Source organism: Felis catus, chromosome X (genome assembly GCF_018350175.1).
Source record: "Felis catus isolate Fca126 chromosome X, F.catus_Fca126_mat1.0, whole genome shotgun sequence".
Lineage (NCBI taxonomy): Eukaryota > Metazoa > Chordata > Mammalia > Carnivora > Felidae > Felis > Felis catus.
In genome coordinates, this window is record NC_058386.1 from 107,156,568 (window position 1) to 107,182,145 (window position 25,578).

At 36.6% G+C, this 25,578-nt stretch overlaps 1 protein-coding gene across 1 annotated transcript in view; it reads right to left on the reverse strand.

The window, feature by feature from the left end:
* LOC101091264 (fibrous sheath-interacting protein 2-like) overlaps window positions 1-25,578 on the reverse strand; it is a 75,844-nt gene that overhangs the window by 15,332 nt on the left and 34,934 nt on the right. Inside the window, 8 exon segments of the mRNA XM_045050425.1 lie at window positions 1,864-3,675; window positions 3,678-5,297; window positions 5,300-5,943; window positions 5,946-10,700; window positions 11,849-12,166; window positions 12,169-15,274; window positions 15,276-20,608; window positions 20,611-20,674. Of these exon segments, the coding sequence (XP_044906360.1) occupies window positions 1,864-3,675; window positions 3,678-5,297; window positions 5,300-5,943; window positions 5,946-10,700; window positions 11,849-12,166; window positions 12,169-15,274; window positions 15,276-20,608; window positions 20,611-20,674 (17,652 nt within the window).

A 25,578-nucleotide genomic window follows, 5' to 3' on the forward strand; every position in this document is an offset into this window, starting at 1 on the left:
GTAGTTGAGGGCCGCCTGGCTGGCTTAGTCGGTTAAGCATCTGACTTCAGCTCAGGTCACGATCTTGCGGTTCGTGAATTCGAGCCCCCATCAGGCTCTGTGCTGACAGCTCAGAGCCTGGAGCCTACTTCAGATTCTGTGTCTCCCTCTCTCTGCTCCTCCCCTGCTCATGCTCTGTCTCTCTCTGTCTCAAAAAGAAATAAACATTAAAAATTAAAAAAAAAAGAGTAGCAGCAGTAGTTGATTTGATTAGCTAATCTCTTCCAACTTTCTGTGGGATTAAAGAGACAGTTAAAGTACTGATAAAAGATGTAAAAGAAGAAAGCAGGTAACCAAGACTGACAGATATTTCTGCAGATGATTAAGAGGTAATGACCTGGGAGTAATGTTCTTTGTTTAGACACATAGATCTTGTACCCAAGGAATTACTTGTATATACATTAAGGCTACTAAGTAAATGCTAATGTAATTTTGAGAACCCAGAGAGAAAAGGACATTTTAATTCTGGAAAGGACCTTCATCTGGTCCAAGAAACTAAGGACCAAGGAGACTCCATCGGTGTCTATGACAATCTCAGTACTTGAAACAAAAAATGTACCCATAATGTATTCACCAGCTCTGAGACTTAGTTCAGTGGGTTGTAAAATAATGCTAAGGAAAATCTGCTCCTAGGCTTATGCTCCAGGCAGGCTGGTTCTATAGAACTTTGCGCAGTTTGTAAATCACAGGCCACATCCTGAGTGTGAGTGCACACCATCATCCTTGCAAGAGGCTCATTTATACAGAGGGGCTTTGGTATTCATTACATGGGAACGTGGGAGCTGGATCAGTGTAACTCCATCTGGAAAGACAATTCCTATGCCCTAGTGCCCTAAGATCTGTAAACAGAACTATTTTTTCAATAGTTATATTGTTTTTTTAAATATAATTTATTGTCAGATTGGCTTCCATACAACACCCAGTGCTCATCCCGAGTGCCCTCCTCAATGCCCATCACCCACTTTCCCCTCTCCCCCACTCCCATAAACCCTCAGTTTTTTCTCTGTATTTAAGAGTCTCTTATGGTTTGCCTCCCTCCCTCTCTGTTTTTCAATAGTCATATTGTACCAAGGACAGTGTTTTCGCATTTCAAGCCCCTTTTAAATATATTCAGAGCCCAAATATAGGACTTCAGAAAAACTAGTTCGTAAAACCAGAAGCATGGAGACAACTGTGTCTAGAACAAGGGTACAATAGGAAAGAAACTGGGCATCTCCTAAGTGTGTATGAATATAGGAAACTGGGAAAATGTTATGTAATGAACACAAAATGAGAAGAAACAAATAAACTTTAAAGAGCTTGCAGCCTGATGTTTGTTGATGAAAGTTTCTAAGTAAAATCAATACTACTGTGAAGCCTTAAGTTTGAAGATTTCAATCTTTAACAGGTTTACCTGTTATTCTAACTGGCCCTTTTGGACCCATACAGTACTAATGATAATGCACACCCATAAAAAAAGAATTGTGGGGATTATAAAAATCACGTTTCTTCCGATTTGCCAAATGAGGACTACAATTCCAGTCAGTCCTGTTTACTGTTAAGGGTATTTCCCCGTATTCCCATTCTTCAAGAAATGGCAGTTTAGTCTGACTGGCTAATGGAAAATAGCCTGCCACCTTTACACTGAGCCACACTGCTGATGGGGTGAGTCCCAGGGAAGCAGGGAATTGGATGAATCAATGTCCAATTCTACTGGGCTGGACAAGAGAAAATTGACCATATTTTACAAATGCATTCCCATAGACCTACCTGAGGAAGGAAATCACAAGACAACCAGGTCTCAGTAACTACTCATTTCTTTTCACCATTGTGTTTAGCACTTACCTCTAATGGCTTTATATTCAGTCGTCCCCCTTCATCCAATGAGACGCGTCTTTCTTTCTTTCCCTTTCCTGCATCAGGTGTGTCCACTGAGTGACTCCTCCCACTTATTGCCATTCTTCTCAGTGCTTCAATGCTATGTCCAGTTCTAGTTAAACACTCCATCTGCAGTCTCTCAAGAGGTTGTGTTTTTATAGAAATGACTCCTAAGTGTTCTGCAACAATGTCTGGATCAATATTGATTGGTTGTTTCCCACGGTGAGGAATTATTTTAATTGGAAGTTCCTCTTTGCTTAAATCTTGACCTAATTCTTTTTGCTCTAGCTCAGGCCCTCTTTTAACACCATGGTCATGCACCTTTTCAACAATTCGACCAACATCCAAATCGCCAAAGAGATCAGCCTGTGAATCTTGTAGGCTAATTGTTTCTAATGGGCAACTGGAAACTTTACTGATGATTAAAGAAGCTACCTGTTTAGAGAAGACATTGTTTGTACCTTTCATGTCATAATAAAGTTCTTCATGTGTTCCAGATTGTTGTAGTACATGATTATAAATAGAATCGACCATCTGAGAAATAATTTCTATACTTTCTGGATTTAAAAAGTTTTCTTCAGGATTAGTAGCTACAACACTAATATTATTTCTGGAAATTTCAGCTGTCACAGATTTTGTCAATTGAGATGCAATTTTATTTACCTCAGACTTTGATAATTCTTTAGCATTTTTGCCTGAGGCACTTGGCAACTTTATTAGTTTAGCCAAGAACAAGGCCAGGGTTTCCTCTAAAAACCTGGCATCTAACACAGTCTCTTTTTTGGTTGAAGGCTTTTTCCTTGACTTGAGGCCATCAATAATCTTAACCACTTTTTCCATAATTTTGACAGCTTCCAGAACCAACTCTGGACTTGATGTTTCTCCTTCTACTTGAGGATGAAATTCTGAATTGGAAATTTCCTTCACCATTAAAAATCCTATTATATCAGAGAGAACATTGCTCTTACCTATTAAATCTTTATACACTGAAATATGAGAGCCAGAGCGCCTTAAAACACTGTTATAGACAGAAGTAACCAGTTTTTCAATAGTTGTACTATCTGCTAAAGATACAGTGGGTGATTCTTTGGCCTGTGGCACGATAATAATTTGACTTTTAGAGAGATGTTCTTGGAATGAGTTTAAGATTTTTGAGATTATTGTTTGCATTTCAGCATTTAGAGAATTGTTTTGTTTCTTATCCACTTTTGGAAACATAGATAAAAGCTTTGACAAAAAAATTACAGCAACCTCTTCTATTATGTTAAAAGGCAGTTTGTAAGCCCATGATGGCTGAGGCTGGGGAACTTCAGTGGTTTGGATAACATCTTTAAGGATATTTTCAACAACATTGTCAACTTCTATACATTGATGTGGTGTTAGCTCTCCAGAAAAATAGTTCTGCAACTGGTTGCCAGCCACTTCCTGTATAACTAAATTAACTATGGTTTCTGAAAGGATTTTGCAACCACTGCTGACACAATTTTGTGTGCTCTCTTGAGATCCAAACTGTGGCAAGAGATTATTATAAATTGTCTGAACAACCAATTGAATAATTTCATCATCATTAGGATGTAAGGATTCTACACGCTGTACAATCATATCTTCATCTTTGGAGATCTCTGCCATAATTGTACCTACTAACTTCATTTGAAGGAAATCCAGTTCTGCGTACAAATTATCTTCAGATATTCCTGTTTTAGCATTGGATACTGTTGAGAAAATTTTTGATAGGAGAGAAGAAATTATACTTTCTAAAAATTTGCAAGGTAGCATTATGTGGTATATGGTGATGATGTTTGACATTCTTTGCAGGCTGTTTGGACTACGTTATGGACCTTTATCATAACCTGCTTAGATTCTAGAGGCAAACATGCTGCAGCTGGAACCTCATCATAAAGTAGCAAGTTGAGCTGATGCTGCAAAATTTCTTCTATTACTGCATTAGCTAGCTTTCTTACTAAATTTTCACCATTGCTATTTATGTCCTTATAAATGGAGTCTTGAGATCTATATTCCTGCAAAATATTGCATATAGAGGAGTGAACAATCTTATTGACCAACATTTTATCACTTGATGGTATGTTAGCCATTGAAGGTGCCTCATCAGAAAAAGGTGTTTTAGTTGCAGGTGCCATTTTTTTCTGGGGAGGTGCTTTATCCACAGATGGCTCTTTTTGCCTGAGAGGTGGTACATTGTGAACAGATGAAACTTTATCTGCAGATGGGAGGAACTGACCAACCTGACCTGGGATTAATACTTTAATTTGAGCATCTGAAAACTCTTTTAACAGAGAATCAATGAGTTTCATAGCTGTGTCATAGACCTCAGCTTGATTTACATTATTGGTTACGTTTTGACACGCAGCATCTGTACCCAGTGAGGAATTAAAAATCAATCTGTTAACTATTTCAGAGATAACATTTTCTAAAAAGTTAGCAGGAAAAAACCTGGGGTTATTTTCTGATGGACTGTCTGGTTTACTTTTAATCTCTTTATCTTTAGTTTTCTCATTCTCTTCCTCTTTTGCAGGAACATTCTCTTTAGCTGAATTTGTTAAGGCAGGCTGGGCAAAATTTTTGCCATCCTCTTGAGTTACATATGCTGCTTTATCATGTAGGGTGTTTGGGGATTTTCTTAGAACCCCTTTCTTTTTATTTGCCACACCTCCAACTAACCCTGATGCTAGGGTAGTTAATTCACCCTTCATAATGCTAGGTATAGTGGTACAGGTTGGCTCATGGATGCTGCCTATTTTCATAGATGTGTCCTCTTTGAAATTCCCCTTTCCATGAAGTGCTCCTCTACCTATTTCCAAAGTGTCCATTACATCTTTCAGGCCTGAAGTCAGAGAAGTAAGTGTAGGTAACTGTTCTAGTGAAGAAACTGGGTGGTTCTTCAAGCTTCTGTTTATTTTTGTAAAGTTATTATATGGTAGGTGTTGAACTCTTTGGATGATGTTATCCACATTTAGAAATGTAAAGAAGGTGGAAGACCAGTCTCCTGAAAAAAGGGGTTGAATCTTGAAAGCAGAGATTGCCTTTTTGGCTAAAGCAGCTATCATCTCTATAACAATGTTACTTCCATCATCTTTCTGAACATTGTTAGATCCATACATTTCCATCACCTCATTGTATACAGAATCAGATACTTTATTGACTGTCTCTTTATCTATTGGTGGAAAAGAAAACATTTCTTCAGCATTTGCTAGGACTTTAATCTTACTTTTCCGAAATTCCCCAATCAGGGCATTTGCAAATTTTATAGCCATGCCCATGAGGTCTTCTTCTGATATCTCTTTGTCCTTAGGGTTTTCAGCAATACTTGGGAGAGTATAAAATTTGTGAACAAGGTCAATTATGACATCTTCCAAAAATGTAGCAGAATACACAGAAGTCTGTGGGAAGGACTGTTTACTTTATCAAGTTCTAAGAGTTCAATGATGTGGTCATTTTTGGGTAAGTCATAGGGAGGTGATTCTTCATCATGTAAAAATGGCTGCAGATGGTGGTCCACAATTTCTTTCATAATAAAACCAGCTATTCTCTTGAGGAATGAGTCTCCCTTTTTGCATGTATTGCTCTGTGTTTCATCTTCTAATTTAATTTTTTTCATAATATTATTACATATGGAGTCAATAAAGTTCTCAGTTGCCCCTAACTGCATACTTTCCACATGCTCCTCTGCTGTGGCAAGTCTAATTTCATGTTGAGAAATTTCTGTTATAATTTCATCAGTCAGTTTTGAAGCTGCATTCACAAACTCATAATCTGGTGGCACCTCTTTCTCATTTAGTTCAGTTTCACTCTCAAATGAAGGGAATATATGTGCTAGAAGCTTGTAAATAATATCTTCTAAAAGGGAACATGGAAATACAGTCATACATGATGTCACAACATGGCTATCATTGTTGATGGTGTCAAGCACATTTCTGATGATGTTCTCATCTTGGAGGGAGGAATAGGAATAAGCTGCTAATTCTCCCAAAACTAATGACTCCACTTGATAATCATAAATTTCTTCTAGTAGCAAATAACCTATTTTTCCCCAAAACTAACAGCATCACTTTGTATAGCTCTGTAAATATGAATCAGAGATTTATAATCATCTAATATTTTTTTGTAAATTAGGCTGACAGTTTTTTTAACCATTTCTTTATATCCTTCTGAAAAATACAGTTTTTCATCCAAGTGATCTGCAACTAAAATTTCTGACATGGTGAATTCCAGCACAATTGATTTTACTAATGTTGTAACAATGTTAGTTATGTTGGCTTTTGCTTTACATGGGTTCTCAGCAGCCAAGACATTATGTGAGAATACATAGAGGATTCTGCATAAAAGCTCAGAAATTACATCCTCTAAAAGGACAGCTGAATTCACAATAAACAATAATTCTCTTTGTTCTGGATCTGTTGCTCTCTGTTGATAAGTCTGACCCACTGTACCTGAAGGAAAAGTTTTATCTCCAGATAAAAATGACTCAAAATGATGGTTAAATATTTCTTTTATTATATAACTTGCTATTTTTGTAATAGGTATATTATTCATGCCTTCTTTATCTTTTGTAAGAGATTGGTATAGACTTGAATGAGAAATATCAGTGTAAATGGCCTCAACCATAGCCTGGATGTCTTTCTTTGAAGTCACATTTTGTTTTTCATTTCCATGTTTAATAATGCATATTGCATGTTTAGAAATTATTGACATAGTTTCACCAATCAGCCTCACAAATGCATTGCTGAAGTCTGACTGCAAAAAATCCGGGTCTTCTGCACTGCAGTTCAATGGATTTATCTGAGATAAAACCTGAGTGACTATTTTTTCCAAATGTGTATGTGATAATACAGTGGTATATGTTGTAGAGGTCTGTCTTCGGGGTCTTGATTTACTAATAGCATAATGAACTCTCTTTATCAAAACATCAGCATTGAGTCTTGAATATGATTTAAAAGGCAGCTTTGCTATAAAATCTGGATGAATTTGGAAATCAAAAACTTCATCCAGTATAATTTTAGTTACCCTTTCAGCCAATGTTTTTGTATCCTCAAGAAAGCCTTTATCAGGTCCCAGTTCATATTCTTGTAAAACTTTGCTATACGCTGTGTCAATAACTTTGATCACTATGTCTCTGTGTACTGGTGGCAAACACAATTGTTCCTTTGCATTTTCTAGGATGCTAACTTGAGCTTTTGAGAATTCTTCCGTTATCAAATATATGAGTTTTTCAGCTGTTGCCAACAGTTCTTTTCCTGAATCTCTTATTGAGTTTGTTTGCACAATACCTAACACCCTGTGGAATATTTTGCTTAAAACCCCAGTGATTACATCTTCCAAAAAGGCTGAGGAGTAAACACCAACAAAAACATGCTGCTTTCTCATATCATCAAAATGTGTATATGATGGAGGAAGTAATGACTTTTCATACACAAATGGATGGAGATGCTGCTGACAGATATTTTTAATGATAAAACCTGCTAATCTGTCAATAAGAACATTGTTACTGTTTGTGATATCATGCTCAACTGCCTCTTTAGACCCAGAATTTTGCAAGATATTTCTTAATACAGAATCAGCAAGATGCTGAGCATCATCCTTTGAATAAGTAGATTCGGTTTCTTCATCTTTTGAAAATCGAATTTCATGTTGGGAAATTTTCATCCTAATATCACTGATTAGCTTTGAAGAGATTTCACTGCAATTAATTCCTAATCTACCTTTTGGAGTTTCACTGCATGGAACCATGTTAGATGTAGAAGGAAAGATTCTAGATAACAGTACTCTAATTATGGCTTCTAAAAATGTGTATGGCAGCAAGGTGTTAGATGGAGATAGATGCTGGCTTGACTTGGTAGTTTCACTGCTGTCACTAAAGATGTTCTGAATAATGTTCTCTGCTGTTAAAGTAGCATAGGAAGAAGCTGACAAATCCCCAGAAAACAGTGGGTGAAAAAGATAATCAGAAATAGCATCCACAATTAAATTGACAACATTTTCTGCAAAAATATCACTGCTTTTGAGTTCTTCATTGTCAACTTCAGGGGCTAGCCCATGCTGTTTCAGAACATCCTCATAAACTGAATTGATGAGTTTATCCACAGTGTCTATATCTACAGTGGGGAAAGACTGTTTTTGGTCATCACGAAGAATGCAGATTTTAGCTTGGTTAAAATGGTTATTTATTGAGTTTACTACTTTTTGGGTCGTTTTATCCAGTTCATATTCAGTGTTATATTTTGGATTAAAGACCTTTGATAATAGTCCAGCAACAATATCTTCTACAAATGCATTAGGATAAAAGTCCATACCTAGTGATGGCTTCAGAGGTCTATGTGACTCTGTGACCTCAATGAGCACCCCTTTAACCATATTTGATATTTCATCCAATGGAGTCATTGAACAAGGTAAGCTCTCTCCACACAAAAAGGGTTGAAGATGATTGTCAATAATCTCTTGAATAATGAGACTGGCCATTCGGTCAAGCATAACTGGGCTTTGGCTTACTATACTTTTCTGTATTGACACAAGAGAGTCAGATATTTGTAAAACATTATTATAAACAGACTCCACCATATTTTGAAGGTTTTTTTCTGTATATAGATGTTGACAATCATATTTAGTGAGCCAAATCTTATGCTTTGAAATGGCTAACAAAACCTTATTTATTATACAGGTGGGCATCTCATTAAAATCTGAAGTCATTAAATACTTCTTTCCAAAGCAAGAAGCCTTGCAGGGTGGAGAAATGAGCTGAAATAATAGCTTTCTGATGACATCTTCTAAAAATGAGTGTGATAATATGGTAGTATAGCCCGCTGAATGTTGACCTTGGTAATTAAGTTCTCTCAGGTTGTTTTGAAGTTTCTGCAATATATTTTAAGCTTTAAGAGGGTAATATGAATTAAGCATGATCTTTCCTACAAAGCACAATGGGAGCTGGTAGTCTACACTCTTTTTCAATATGCCATTAGTTATCTGTTCTGCTATTGAGGTGGTAGCATGTGTCAGATGATGGCCACTGGTAACTTGTAATGCATATTCCCATGAAACATCATTATTAACTGAGTCAACAATCTTTCTAACAGTTTCTTTATTGATTGATGGAAAATATATGCTTTCTTCAACATCCCGTAAAACAGTGATTCGAGCATTGTTAAATTCATTCACTACAGAGTTGACATCTAATATATTTATCTCATTGAGCTGAGCTTCAGTGATGTTTACATTTTTGCCCTGCAATGAGGTAGAGAGATTAAGGAAAATGTCTGCAATTATTTCCTCCAGAAATGTGGCAGAGTAAACCCCTGTGTACATGCATTCTGGATGTTTCATGTTAAGAATGGCTGTTGCATTCAATTCTTTTTTACCTGGTCTTTGAAGAGGAGGTAGAGGAGGGAATTTTCCTGAAAATTGCTTACAAAATTGGACTTGTGTTTTGGAATGTATCACCCTGGGATTATTCAGTGGTTCTGTCAAAGGCTTGCTGTCATAACTCACGAATCTTACAGAGTGTTTACCCAGTCTTGATTCTTTTAATTCTGGCCTTTTTCCTTTGGGGAAGCTAGGGAGTCTTTCTCTAGTACTATACGTTAAATTCTTGCTTGTAAAAAGTGGACTTCTGGGAGGTTGATGTATACCACATGACAGTTTTTCTATTAAGGATTTTACCAAGGTATGGGAAGTAATACTAAGCATAGATTCTTGATTTATTTCTGCCAGATCTTCCAAAAGGTCTGACATGTCATATTCTTCAAATGGTGAACCAGAGTCCATAGTTTCCCTGCAATAATCCTCTACATTTTGTAGTATGTTGAACAGTTGACCTTCTACTGAAATTTCATCAGAAGGAGGGCTATCTGTAAGGAAGTTGTTGGCTGTACATTCTTCCAAAAGTATTCTAATAAGTTTCTCACATACAACATTCAGAAGAAAAGCTGATTTGGGGGAGAGTCCTGGGTTATTTCTAGGTATTCTAAGGCTTTGCTGATTATTTGAAGATAGGAACATTTTTCTTGGTATTTTATTGGAATTCGTGTCCCAATTCGGGCATTCATCTGGCAAAAACAAATTGAAAACAATATTGAAAATTTTATTGACTACCTCCTTGGATCCATGAGTTTTTAGGCTACCAGCCAGAGTGCCTAACTTACATGCCAGTGAGTTTAGTTTATTTTTCTGTGCTAGCTGATTAATTTGTTGAGTAGGAGCTGACTCCCAACCTCTGGGGCCTGTCTGTCTTTTCATAGTTTTGGTTTTGTTGCAAATGGGCAAACTATGGCTTTTAAGCATGGAGAGTGGCTTGTTTCTTCCTCTGCTGCCATGCTGATGCTTTATTCCTATTTCTTTGGACAGAACATGGATCACTCCTATTAAGAGATCCTGAAAGAGATCACCGAAGTCAGCCGCAGCTACTCTTGGACAGTAAATATATTTTGTTTTCACAGAAACCACTTGTGTAATGTCTTCCTTTAAAATGTCACTATTAATAAGGATTTGAATAATGATTTCAGAAATGTTTAAAGCAAGTCCTCTGACAGAAATTGACCAACTTGCAAACACTTGTGAATGAACTAGAATAACCTTGCTAAATGCTGCATCTTGGTTTTCCAGTGATTTCTGCTTTGTTTCACCATCTTCAGTACAGTCATAAATGCTTGAAATTATATAGGAAATAACCAGTTCAGTGAGATGTTCACAAAATTGATAAAGTGAAGAATCATAGTTAATGTCTTTTAGAGGCTGCTTTGATTCATATTTTTTCCTTAACGGTGTGGAAACAATAGATACTTTTTCATCAAGAGGACCTTAAAATAGAAAACATTACTATTTTTAACATGCATTAAGGGAGAATGTTGAGCATTCAAAATACTAACAATATTTTATACACGAATTTTACCTTGGGGGTACCTCACTCAAGAAATAGAAAAACCTAGTCAAGGAAGGAACTGAGTTTTATTCAAATCTCTATTTCCCACATGTGGGACTTTACTTCCACCAGGAAGTTAAGAAAATGGCCAAACAGAATTCAGATCTGTAAGTGTTTGTTTCTTTCTTGTATAAACATATTTCTAGCTTTTGGAAATCTTGGGGCAGAGAAATGATTTTCAACTTTAGGTGCAATGCCCTAGAGTGATTCCAGTGATAACTAGAGACCTCATATTATTCTTGAAAACATTTTCAGCTGTTTAGCTAATTATCCAGTTTGGGACTCTATAGTATACAGTAAATTGAACTGAATGAAACTGCTGATATTTGACAGTTTTTGACACACAAAAATGGCTATTTTATACGGTTCAACCCAAAAATATGCATGTAAGCATTCATAAAAAGGGAGTGCATATATCCTATTTGTAAGCATGGGTTTAGAGTATTGTACTTAATAAAAAGCTTAAGTCAGAACAGTGGCACATGAACAGAACAAGTTTGATGCCACTGTTCTTGTAAACTCTATCACCAATAATTGCAAAGACTAACTGTATATATCAAAAATAAGTTGGATCATTACAGTCTATGTATGGAAAGTCTGACTATAATTTAAGAAATCATTCTTTTAAAAAAACACATAAAAAGAAAAACCCTCTTTGAACTTATGTTTGGGAATTTGCCTTTAGAGCAACTGTATATCCCAAGAAAGACAACTGGTTTCATCGTGTCCTAGTGATACCTCATGCCCAACAAAATATATCACTTTAAATTATGCCCATTTAGTTTCATCTGTTGATAGTGAAAACTGCACAACACTCCTCCAAATAAAAATTATGTAAATGTATCAACATTTTTTTTCCTTTTAGCATACTGACCAGTTGAAAAACACACAATCAGCCACCCCAAATCCAAGATTACTTTCAGAGAAGCAACGGATGCAGCTTCTTGGATGTGAGAAGTGAAACAAAACTCATGGATTTTTTTTTCTAAAATGATGCCAATTCTTTATAAGTCATTCCTCACTCACCTCTGGCTTCAAAGTTCTTGAAATGTGTGACCACAGCTGTAGTAACATATCTTGCTACTAAATGGATTTCCTGTGGTCCCAGTTCTTGATCTGCAAAAGCAATGACTTCAGCCTCTTCAAGAGGTGCTATTTTTTCTAATATTTGGTACTTATCTTTCCATTTTTCCAGTAAAGTGAAATTGTCTACACTTGCTATAAGGCTTCTGTTTTCTTCTTTGGTTTTAGAGCTGATTCTTTTTTCCCATATTTTAAGCAGGCTTTTATTATCCTTTTGTTCTTCAGACATTAGAGACAAAGGCTTTTCCTTTGATACAAAAATGGCTTCATTGTTTCTATACTTTCATTAGTTTGTGGGGTTTGACTTGAGAGGCCATAACTCAACAGCATCGTATTGACAATATTTTCTTCAGCTACACATATTTTGGGTGGAGAAATGCTTGTCTGTTTTTGGTTTAGCTTAACAACTGGTTTTGGGAACTCACAGTAATGAACTCTTTGATTTTCACCTTCTTCCATTTCTATGAAGGATGTGGAGTGCTCTGGTGCTGCTTGCACAGAGTCACCAGATTTCTGAGATGGTTTTTGTAAGATGCTGCCTTCTGGGAGAGAGCTGTTTCCTTTCATGGCTTGATCAAAATGGCTGAGGCCTTGGCCTTCACTTCTAGAATATAATGGTTTAAGTTCTGATTCAAGCCCTTCCGATGGCTTTCTGGATTTAGGTGTATCACCTGCAGAGTATCTGACATATGAAGATAGATTTGAGGAAATCTTATCCTTTACTTTTCTATCTTCCTCTGAATAAAAATACAAGCCAGGGATTTGTGGAAGATCATCCCCACAGCTAACTCCCTTTGACTTTGAAGTGAACATTCCCATCCCAGTTACAAACCTGTGCCAATTGGCAGTGTTGGCATTTTCAGCTAATTGGAGATTTTCCTTTGGATGGCTTTTTATCATAGATTCATAGAAATGAGTACACTGGTCCATCAGTGTGCTGATAATCTGACTTGAAGATGGTTCCATTTGGCATTTTTCTTTGTCTAGCTTGTTCTTAATTATACCAAGCATGTTATTGACAGTATTAGCAGTATAAGTAAGCAGCTCTGAATGGAATGAGTGAAGCTGTCGAAGGGTCGTCTTCATGTTCTGGGAGATCATACTACTTGATTTAGATTCATCAGGAAACATATTAAGTTGTTGTAACTTGGGCAATATCGTTTTCATTAATGGCTTCTGTTGGACAGCAAAAAAGTTTTCAATAGGTATTTTCACAATTTCAGAAAAAGCATATGTAGAGATATGTTTAAACTGTAGGTCTGCAAATGATTCTAAGGTGTTCAGAACCCCTTCCATGATCTCTTGAGCAATTTGGTGGCTAGAACCCCCAAATATTTTGTCTTTCAACTTTGTGTTATATGTTGGTACACTGTTGAGGATGTTTGTTGTTAAGGAGCCACCTTGATTTCTAGTAGTAGTTTCTTTCTTGCTTTCTAGCATCTCTTCACCATCTGTTATGAACATCTGAGTCATGAAGTACACCTCTAATTTTTCAAATAGCTTTTTAACAATTTCCTGACCAAATATGTTAATTTGTACTTGGGAACCCGCAGTTCTAAAGGCAGCTTTTTTAAAGTTGTACCTGCTTTCACAAGCATCAAGAGATGACAAATTTAAAAGTGAAACAGATTGTTCTAATTCTTTTGTTTTCATTGAAATTTCATTCAAAACAGTCTCAGCTATCATCAATAGCTTATATTTTTCATTTTCTATGTCATTTGATTCTGTTTACCATTTATCAAGCATTTGTTTAAAAATATCTTCTTTAGGAAAGACTTTCTCTAGCTGCGAAGAAACATTCTCCAAAGACAAATGGGCTTCTGGATTTGCAAGAGAGATTGCCCTAAAATTCGTCTGTGAAAGTTTGAGATCATGTGAGTAGGAGCCTTTTGTTTGGCTGGCCAACTTGTTGTTCTTTGTAGCATATAATCCTTGCAAAACTGCATTAACTATTTTGCTTGCTGTCAAGATTTGATCAGAAGTTAAAGTGTTTATATTTACCATTATTCTATTTTGCCTCATCTTTTGAAATTCACTTACAATTGTTTCCAGAATATTGCTTACTATATCCTTGGCATACATTTTTAGTTCCGCAGTGGGGAGTTTTTTTCTCACTAAGGAGTTTTTAGCATCCCCTGTTGATAGCAGGTATGGCAGACCAATGCCAGTATTGGACTGACTGCCTCTTAAAGTCTTCTCTCTAGGACTTAACTTGGTCTTGTTTTTGGCTTTAGCACCACTAGGTTCTAGGTGTGGTTTTGTTCCAAATTTAGGCAAAGAGAGAACTTTTGATTTTGCTTTAAAGTGTGTTTTAAAACTCGCATTAGGGCTGCCTTTGGAACTAGCTTTAGAACTGCATGGCCTCAGAGATTGCATTTCATCAGATTGATCTTTAGGGGACAAATTCTCTTCTAGGTTTTGTAAAACAAAATTTGTGATCTTTTTGAGAACCTTTTGGGCCAATTCTTCACCCACTTGCAATGGAGAAGTTTGCAGTAAGGTGTTTTCCAAAGAAGTCATGCTTCTAATGCCTGTAGAAGGGCAAACTTGCAGTATCACATGTTCGGGGGGAACACTTCTTTCTGCTTGTTTCAAGTCTTGAAAGTATGATGGATTCACCAGTAATTCATCACTGCCAGATGCTTCCAGTTCTCCCCTGACCTTATTGTTTTCATATAAGGATGTCATAACTATTGAGAACATTTTTCCAAAAACACTTTCTACTATGTCATTTGCAACACTGCTTATATATGACTGCAAGGGTTTTTTGTGTGCTGCTATTGATGTTTTAATTTTAGAATCAGATGTAAAGTGGGGGAGTTCATTACATGGAGGGCAATGACCTATGTCTTCCATTACCCTCTGATATACCTTCTTTAAAATTTCATTAATTGCACTTAACAAAGCAGTTTTTTCCTGTCTAGATTCTCCATTTTTAAATATCTCTTCCAAAACCCTTCTCAGGTTTTCTGCTTCTGATAGAGTTTGGTTTTGATGTGGGTATTTTGAAAAAAGAGATAGTTCAGTGTTGTCTTCCATCTTTCTTTGACCAGGCAATATTTCATTTTGTACAGCTAGTTGTGTAAATAGATTAGGGTTCTGCTGTGAGTAAAGCCTATTTGCCTTTAAAGATATTTTATCATGTAAACTATTGAAGATGTTGTTGACAGTTTCACTCACAATTATGGTTTCTTGGAATGAGGTATTGTTTGGATATGAATACATCTTTTGGATTTCTGAATCTATGTCATTTTTTATAAGCATCAAAATGGTACTTGCAATTATGTCGGCATATTCCCTAAGACTACCTTGTGATACATGAATTGGAGGTCTATGTTTTTCCCTATATTTAGCAAATGTGTAATCTGTTGACATCTTGACCAAGAATGGTTCTGGCTGTTGAGATTTTTGGGATACTCACATCTGATGGCATTTGGTTTGCTTCAAGAAATAGACTGTCGTTTTGTTTATAATTTGTAAGTTCTGGGAAAACATATGGTTTTTCTCTAGTCTGACTATCAAGAGGAAGTAGAAAATCTATTCTTTCTGTGGCAAAAGATTTTAATCTATTCAAAATGGTTTTAGTAATGAAGTGAGCATTTTCTTCACATGGGTCAGAAGCATATTTCTTGGCATCTTGTTTTTTAAGTACAGTTGTCTGATTATCATCAGAGTAGACTGATTTCAGCTGTACATCTCTTCCCCTTCTTGCAAATGGATGTATCTCCCTTTTCCCTTCATTCACTGGGTCCATAACAGGAGATTGTTGATGCTCTGATTTGGGACATACACCAGAAAACATCAGGGGCAATTTTGGAGAAATAGAATCCTTTGCACTTACACCAAGCATGATAGCAGAAGTGAGACTCTGAAGAACAATATTCACCATATCACTGGAAATCATAGCGACACAAGACTTAGGAACTAAAAGCATTGGAACAGCCTTATTTGCACACTTGGCGTTTATTTCAGAGTTTGCTTCTAAATGTTTCCCACTTGTATTACGTTTATTAAGAGTGGATTCAGCAAGTAGGACATTATTCTCATCTAGTGTTTTCTCGCAAATGTCACTTAAGATACCCTCAATGGTATCTAGTATTTGAAGTTGAAGTTTTTTTCGATAATCGCTTTTATTGAACAGCCTTTCAACAATATCTTCTGGCCAACTTAGATCAATCGCTCTGTCAAATGTGTTTTTTTCATATTTACCTTTAGTAGACATAATACTTAACACTGTGTTGACAGTCTGACTTGGGTTCCTGTCAGAAACCGCAATATTATGAGCTAAGAATGGATTTTCCATTTCTTTGTCTAACTTCTGTTTGATTCCTTGTAAAATTAGTCTAGCCACTTCTGTTGCATATCTATTTAATTTACAGGCAGTCGGGTGACATATTGAGGTGGTCTCTCCAGACTTGTTATGATCCACTGAGCAACAGGAACATTGATCATCAGAATATGAATCTTTGGTTGATAGCCATGGTTGGCTTAAAGCAGTCTCATCATGCTGTAGAGGCAAAGCTATTGGAACTGTGAGATTGATATGAGGACAAAAGAGAGCTTTTACTTTGGAAGTAGCAAACATTTCTAGATTTGTTAATACTGACTGTATAATATCTTCAACTACATTCATTTTGGTTATTTTACCACTACTGAGTGTGGACTGAAATGTACCTGGATTTCTGTCCAGTGTGGTAGAATGAACAGAGGCCTTTTCCCCACTGTAATGTTCAGGAAAAGAGATATTTGCCAAGCAGGTGATAGTGTTATATCTATTTTCATTTGCATTTCTATCTGTCATGGCTGCAGAATAAAGTTTTTTAAGTATGGTTCTAACAATATTACCTACAACAACAGTTACATCTGCTTCAGACACTAAAAGATCCATTCTTTTATCCACAGACTGAATTGATTTTTGAGCAAATGGCTTACTGCCAGCATGAGGAATGTCCCATAAATGAGACTGGGAGAGAGTAAGCACATTTAATTGATCAATTAAGTGATTCTGAAAAATTTCATTCAAAATATTTCTTATAATGGGCACAACTGGGGACTTTCCTGGCTCTTTGAGTTCTACTTCAATTTTTTTAAATGTTCTTTCTAGGTACCATTGCTTAAGAGATTCTGATTTAGTTTCTTCTGATGGTCTTTCTTCTCCAGCACTTTCTTTCTCTATATCTGCAAGATCTTCTAGATAAGATTCTGGGTCAGCTCCTCCAGGAAGAAAATTTCCATAGGTTGGCCTGTATCTGTAATTTTCAATGCCTTGCTCTTCTGGTTCAGTTTCATTAAACTTATGTGGATGCCCTGCATCTAAAATTAAATTGACTAGATTCTTAAGCATTTCTTTCTCCTGTAGTGGCTTGGTCATACCTGTTTCAAAATTTGGCAAGCTCACATTTAATTCCGTTTGCATAGCCTTCAAAATAGTACTTGATACTTTCTTTGCATGCACATATAAAGCAGACTGCAATTGTCTTTCATGTGTGTTTGTACAAATGTTGATACTTTCACTTTCCCAGTACCTCTTGTTGCTCTTTTTATTTCCACTGATTGTAGCACCCAGAATTTCTAAATTTCTATTGGCAAACCCTTTCAATTTAGCAAAAACCATTTCAAAGATCTCTGAAGCCATGACTTCCATTTTATCTTGATGCTTTACTTTTGTGGTCTGTGTTTTGTGGGCAGTTGTATTTTCCTTGTTGTTAGTCACCTCTTTGCTACCTGGCTGGATCATACTGGACACCATGCTGGAGATTATGTCAAAGCATCTGCTCATTTCCTCAATAAGCAAAGAAAATGATAGGCTGTCAGTATCAATATACTCTGAGATAGCTTTAAATTCTGAATTTGTGAAACTGTGATCCATTTCAACACTACATAATTTTCTAATGATATCTTCTAGAATTGTATGAGAAATGAGCTGAATATTAGACTGCAGTGCAGTGGTTGTCCTCAAATTCTCATTGATCCACTCTCTATTTTGTTCATCAGATGGGGGAGAACATGGATGGTCTCTTATGAGCTCATGTAACATGTCATATAAGGTATCCCCGATTCTATCTAACACTTGCAATCTGGTACATTTGTCAACTTCTTCTTGCATACAAGGACAATGACACTGTTGATCAATGTCAGCAGTTTCATGTGAGATTTTAGACCTTAGCTTATCTGAAGGGAGCATAACATTGCTTTTACCTGTATTTCCACTTAACAACTCACAAATACAAGTTGCCAATGAATTTATCATAATGTCAGTATTTAGCCTTGTGACAACGGAGTCTAATTTCTTTTCATAGTCAGCAAAAACTCCTGTATCTATAAAGTCCTTGGGAGAGCCACTCTTCCCAAGATTTAGATTTTTCTTATTATATTTCAGTTCTTTCTGTATCACATCCAAAACAATTTTTACCACTTTAGTTGTGTAAGTACCAAGGTGAGATTGAAATGGTTTCCTGTCAGGTGCAGGCTTTGAATGATCAGCATGGCTTTCTAGTTTAAAGCAGTTTTGCAATTTTGGACACATAAATGATTTTAGCTTCTTAAAAATTGTATAGATGATCTTATCACTAATGTGAACTATAGGTTCAGGTGTTGATTCACTTTCTTCAGGTTCTAACCAGGGATCTCTTGTAGGGTCTATGCCAAGTAAAGATAAAAATTTCATCTTCCCTTTACTCTCAAACCATATTTCTAATGGCTCTTTATTTGGTATGTCAGCATTATCTAGAGAATTTTCATGTACTGATGAGTAATGGCTGATAATGTGACTACAAGCTATGTAAAGTATTTTTAATACAGCATCTACAATTTCTTGAGATACTCTTTGGATTTCTGACACAGAGAACATCTGGTTCATCCAGTCTTGAAAGGACCGATCTTGTGGGCTTCCTGAGGTAAGAAGTGAAGCTTCCTTATCATTTTTATAATCTAGGTGACCAGAGGGCCCAGAAGATATGTCTTTGAGCATCTCTGCTAAAATACTTGTAATTATATTTTCTGAGGCTTTTTGTGTTTGATGCTTTACATGTTGGCCGAGAAGCAAAAGTTCATTATTCAAACATGGATTATCATTAAAAACGTCCCTATTATCAAAAACTGGAAGGTCAGTCTTTAATCCCCAGTCGGGAAATGCTACTTTGCCTTGAGAAGCAGACTTTGTAGGTAAGTTCATATTTCTTTTGTACTTTAAATCAGGATGTTCCATTGTTAACCAGTGATCAGGAAGCTGTTCTTGTAATTTTGCTTTTTCACCTTTGATAGATGAAATCAGCACATTTTCCACAATCTTATCTATTTCTTTATCTTCATCTTCAGAATAAAGAACCATGCCAAGAACATTAATAGGTGGAAACAGGCATCCATATCTAGGATCATTAGTTACTCTAGTGCTGGTGAGTCTGTGCTCTTCTTCAGTACCAGAAGGACTACTTAGGTTGGGGTGTCTTCTCTTTTGGAAAACTGTTTTTGGTGGTTTCTGATGTAGCTGAGCCAAGATATCATCAAGTAGCTGAAGGATGATCATTGTTTCTTTAGTTGCAATGAGCCTTTCATTAAGTCCAATTCATATATAATTTAATATAGTACTGATTGCTTCCTGTATATAACCAACCAGAGAGGACTGGGAAAAAATATTTGACACTATATTTTGTATTTCTTCTTGGCCAATCAAATTGGCTGCATCAGGTTCAGCACTGGATTTCCTTTTACTGGTTCTTTGAAGGGACACATATATTGGATCTTCCCTGTGTTGTTGATAAGCCAATTCAGTTGTGATTTCAAGATGAGCAAGTTCATTTTGCTTAGAAGATGCAAGAGCCCTCAGCTTTTCTAAAATCACATGAACCATATCCTCTGCAATATCACTCATGTTCTCCACAGTATAAGGCAGTGAAGCTTTTGAAGTTTTTTCTTCTGGAGAAATGCAATGTTCTCCACTGGTTGGTAAGTCTGATTTAAAGTGAACTGACAAATTTTCTTGTGCAAATACTTCAATACATTTTTTCTCAACTGCAGACTGTAACTTCTCAAGCACGCTTTCCATAATTTCAGCAGCTGCTGAGGAGATATTGGCATTGGAGAGTAAGTCTCCTTTGTCAGTGTCAGTTTGGTCAACCAGAGCTTTGCCTGTAACAGAAGAAAGAATGGGGATGGTTTGGGTTAATTGAGACACCATTTCATGAAATGTATTTTCTAAAATCAGCTCAGTTTCCTCTTTTAGATGATATTTAAAGTTATCAAAAACATTCTTTAACTCCTGCATCTCCTTTACAACTTTTGCTTTTTCATCAGTAGACAGTGGGTGTTCTGAGCCATCTTTAGATTCCTTTGTGCCTGTTTCAATCAGTGCAGAAAGGTGACTATCATATTTGCAGGTCTTAATCTTGGGGGATTCAGTGGTCTCATTATTTTTAGGTCCAGAGGTTTTACGTTGTCTTTTCCTGTGATGAGTTTTTCCCATAACTGTTCTTTCTTTGTGGGCAGAAGATGGTCTTACAGGTGCTGCTGGTTGCTGTAGTGACCTGTCAGCTGTGTCTGTACAGACCTCTGCCTGAAATGCCTTACTTAGTTCATATAGAAGCATTTCACTGCATGTGCTACAGCAACTTGCACTATTTGAAGAGAGAGTAGAGTCATCAGACGATGGGTATGTAGTATTTTGCAACCTTTCTTCATATTTTGTGATGGCTGGGTATAATATATGGTCACTGCAGCCACAACCCAGGTCATTATATTATGAATTATATTGTTCAGTTCTTCTGAAGTTACCTGGAAAGGAGGTAAGCAGGACACAAGGGAAATCATATATGAATTTCTTTTAGGGACAGGTGCTGCCTTTAATTCCTTGTATCAAAGGATGCATAGCTAGAATCCAGCAATGGTGTATAGAATGAACACAGCAAAGCATCTATTTAGAATATCTAATTTCAAGTTGGTTTATTCTCTGTGGCTGCGATCTATTCTTTGAATAAGATTCCCTTTGATTCAAAATCACTTGGAACTTTGATTTTAAGCATTTATTGCTGAGCATAAATGGCTTCCTGGTTAAAAAAAATAGCCAAGTGGCTGGGACAGATGGCCTTAACAGATATATTCAGAACATTTCATCCTAAAGCAGCAGAATACACATTCTTCTCAAGTGCACATGGGACATTCTCCAGAATAGATGACATACTGGGTCACAAATCAGCCCTCAACAGATACAAAAAGAGGAAGTTCATACCATGCATATTTTGAGATCATAATGCTATGAAACTTCAAATCAACCACAAGAAAAAAATTGGAAAGCCCTCAAAATACATGGAGGCTAAAAAACATCCTACTAAAGAATGAATGGGTGGGGCATCTGGGTGGCTCAGTCAGGTGGGCGTCTGACTTCAGCTCAGGTTATAATCTTGCAGTTCGTGAGTTCTAGCCCTGCACTGGGCTCTGTGCTGACAGTCAGAACCTGAATCCTGCTTCAGATTCTGTGTCCCCCTCTCTCTGCACCTAACCCACTCACACTCTGTTTCTATCTCTCTCAAAAATAAATAAACATAAAAAAATTAAGAATGAATGGGTTAACCAGGAAATTAAAGAAGAAATAAAAAATATGTGTAATGAAATGAAAATGAAAATACAACAGTCCAAACCCTTTGGGATAGAGCAAAGGCAGTCGTCCTAAGAGGAAAGTACATTGCAATTCAGGCCTATCTCAAGAAGCAAAAAAGGTCCCAAATACACAACCTAACCTTACATCTAAAGGAGCTACAAATGGAGCAGAAAAATAAAGCCTAAAGCTAGCAGAAGAAGGGAGATAATAAAGATTAGAGTAGAAATAAACGACATAGGCGGGGTACATGCATGGCTCAGTCAGTTGAGTGTCTGACTTTGGCTCAGGTCATGATCTTGGTTCATGAGCCCAAGCCCTGCATTGGGCTTTGTGTTGACAGCTCAGAGCCTGGAGCCTACTTTATATTCTGTGTCTCCCTCTCTCTCTCTGCCCCTCCCCCACTCATGCTCTGTCACTCTCTCTCTCAAAAATAAAAAAAACATTGAAAAATTTTTGAAAAAAAAATGACATAGGAAAAAACCCCCAGTAGAACAGTTCAATGAAACTAAAAGCTGGTTTTTTGAAAGAATAAACAAAATTGATAAACCCCTAGCCAGACTTATCAAAAAGGAAAGAGAGAGAACCCGAATAGATAAATCATGAATTAAAGAGGAGAGATCACAAGCAAATACACAGAAATAAAAACAATAATAAGAGAATACTATGACAAATTATATGCCAACATATTGGGCTATCTTGAAGAAATGGACAAATTCCTAGAAACTCACACACTACCAAAACTGAAACAGGAAGAAATAGAAAATTTGAACAGGCCCATAACTGGCATAGAAATCGAATCAGTTATCAAAAATCTCCCAACAAATAAGAGGCCTTGTATTTCCTCCCAACAAACAAGGGGAATTCTACCAGACAATTAAAGAAGAGTTAATACCTATTCTTCTCAAAACTGTTCCAAAAAACAGAAATGTAAGGAAAGCTTCCAAACTCATCCTATGAGGCCACATTACCTTGATTCTAAAACCAGACAAAGACCCCACCTAAAAGGAGGATTACAGGCCAATATCCCTAATGAACCTGGATGCAAAAATTCTTAACAAGATACTAGCAAATTCAATAGTACATTAAAAGGATTATTCATCATGATCAAGTGGGCTTTATTCCTGGGCTGCAGGGCTGGTCCAATATTTGCAAATCAATCAATGTGATAAACCACATTAATAGAAGAAAGGATAAGAACCATATGATCCTTTTCATAAATGCAGAAAAAGCATTTGAAAAAAATACAGCATCCTTTCTTGATAAATACCCTCAAGAACGTAGGGATAGAAGTAACATAAAATACCCTCAAGAACGTAGGGATAGAAGTAACATACCTTAACATTATAAAAGCCATATATGAAAGACCCATAGCTAATATCATCCTCAATGGGGAAAAACAGAGCTTTTCCCCTAAGGTCAGGAACACGACAGGAATGTTCACTATCACCACTGTTGTTCCACATAGTACTGGACGTCCTAGCCTCAGCAATCAGACAATAAAAAGAAATAAAAGGCATACAAATTGGCAAAGAAGAAGTCAAACTTTCAAACTTTCACTTTTCACAGATGACATGATGCTCTACATGGAAAACCTGAAAGACTCCACCAAAATACTTCTAGAAGTGATATGTGAATTCAGTCGCAGGATATAAAATCAATGTACAGAAATTGGTTGCATTTCTATACACCAATAATGAAGCAGCTGAAAGAGAAATCAAGGAATCTATTCCATTTACAATTGCATGAAAACCCATAAGATACCTAGGAATAAACCTAAGCAAAGATGTAAAAGATTTGTATGTTGAAAACTACAGAAAGCTTATGAAAGAAATTGAAGAAGACACAAAGAAATGGAAAAATATTCCATGCTCATGGATTAGAACAAATGTTGTTAAAATGTCTATACTACCCAAAGCAATCTACACATTTAATGCAATCCCTATCAAAATAACACCAGCATTCTTCACAAAGCTAGAACAAACAATCCTAAAATTTGTATGGAACCAGAAAAGACCCGGAATAGCCAAAGTAATGTTGACAAAGAAAACCAAAGCTAGAGGCATCACAATTCCAGACTTCAAGCTGTATTATAAAGCTGTAGTCATCAAGACAGTATGGTACTGGCACAAAAACAGACACACAGATCAATGGAACAGAATAAAGAACCCAGAAATAGACCCACAATTGTATGGCCAACTAATCTTCAACAAAACAGAAAAGAGTATCCAATGGAAAAAAGTCTCTTCAGAAAATGGTGCTGGGAAAGCTGGACAGCGACACGCAGAAAAATGAACCTGGACCACTTTCTTACACCATACACAAAAATAAACTCAAAATGGAAAAAGGCCTAAATGTAAGACAGGAAGCCATCAAAATCCTAGAGGAGAAAACAGACAGCAACCTCTTTGATTTTGGCCACAGCAACATCTTACTAGACATGTCTCTGGAGGCAAGGGAAATAAAAGAAAAAATGAACTATTGGAACCTCATCAAGATTACAAGCTTCTGCACAGTGAAGGAAACAATCAACAAAACTAAAAGGCAACTTATAGAATGGGAAAAGACATTTGCAAATGACATATCAGAGAAAGGGTTAGTATCCAAAATCTATAAAGAACTTATCAAACTCAACACCCAAAAACACAAATAATCCAGTGAAGAAATGGGCAGAAGCTATGAATAGGCACTCTTCCAAAGAAGACATCCAGATGGCTAACAGATACATGAAAATATGCTCAACATAACTCATCATCAGAGAAATACAAATCAAAATGACAATGAGATACCACCTCACACCTGTCAGAATGGCTAACATTAACAACTCAGGCAACAACAGCTGTTGGCAAGAATGTGGAGAAAGGGGAACCCTTTTGCACTGCTGGTGGGAATGCAAACTGGTGCAGCCACTCTGGAAAACAGTAGGGATATTCCTCAAAGAATTAAAAATACAGGTACAACACAGCAGTTGCACTACTAGGTATTTATCTAAAGTATACAAAAATGCTGATTCGAAGGGGCACAAGCACCCCAATGTTTATAGCAGTGCTATTAACAATAACCAAATTATGGAAAGAACCCAAATGTCTATTGACTGATGAATGGATAAAGGAGATGTGGTATATATATACAATGGAATTCTACTTGGTGATCAAAAAGAATGAAATCTTGCGATTTGCAACAACATGGATGGAACTAGAGTGTATTATTATTATTTTATTTTATTTTTACTACTATTTTTTTAATTTTATTTTTTATTTTTAAAAATTTACATCCAAATTAGTTAGCATATAGAGCAACAATGATTTCAGGAGTAGATTCCTTAGTGCCCCTTACCCATTTAGCCCAACCCCCCTCCCACAATCCCTCCTGTAACCCTCAGTTTGTTCTCCATGTTTATGAGTTGGAACTAGAGTGTATTATGCTAAGTGAAATAAGTCAGTCAGAAAAAGACAAATATCATATGATTTCACTCATGTGGAATTTAAGAATCAAAACAGCTAAACATAAGGGAAGGGAAGGAAAAATAAAATAGAGAGGGAGGCAAACCATAAGAGTCTTAAATTCAGAGAAAAAAAAAAGGGTGGCTAGAGGGGAGGCAGGTGGGGGTATGGGCTAAGTGGGTGATGGGCATTAAGGAGGGCACTTGCTGGTATGAGCACTGGGTGTTATACGGAAGTGATGAGTCACTGGTTCCTACTTCTGAAAATAGTACAACACTGTATGTTAAGTAACTTGAATTTAAATACATAAATTTAAAAATAGCCAGGTGGGTGTCTAAGCTCATAGAAAACCAATGCTCTGGCAAAAAGACAGACTGTGTTTATGATCCATGAAATAATTCTTAAAAATACAAACCAGATTACCTCTAACAAACTATTTCAGAAAACAAATTTGCCTCCAAAACATTTGTATGCCTTTGCAGAGGTAGCCTCTTTTTCTGTAGGCATCTATTCAGCTATGAGGCAATAGTGAAAAAGCGCCACAGTGGAGTGGTCAGCCTGTGGGCTCTGTGGCCTGCCTGTTGTTGCCTTCTTCTGAAAGTTCACTGTGCTTTTATATATGCTGATGACTACAGCTACTT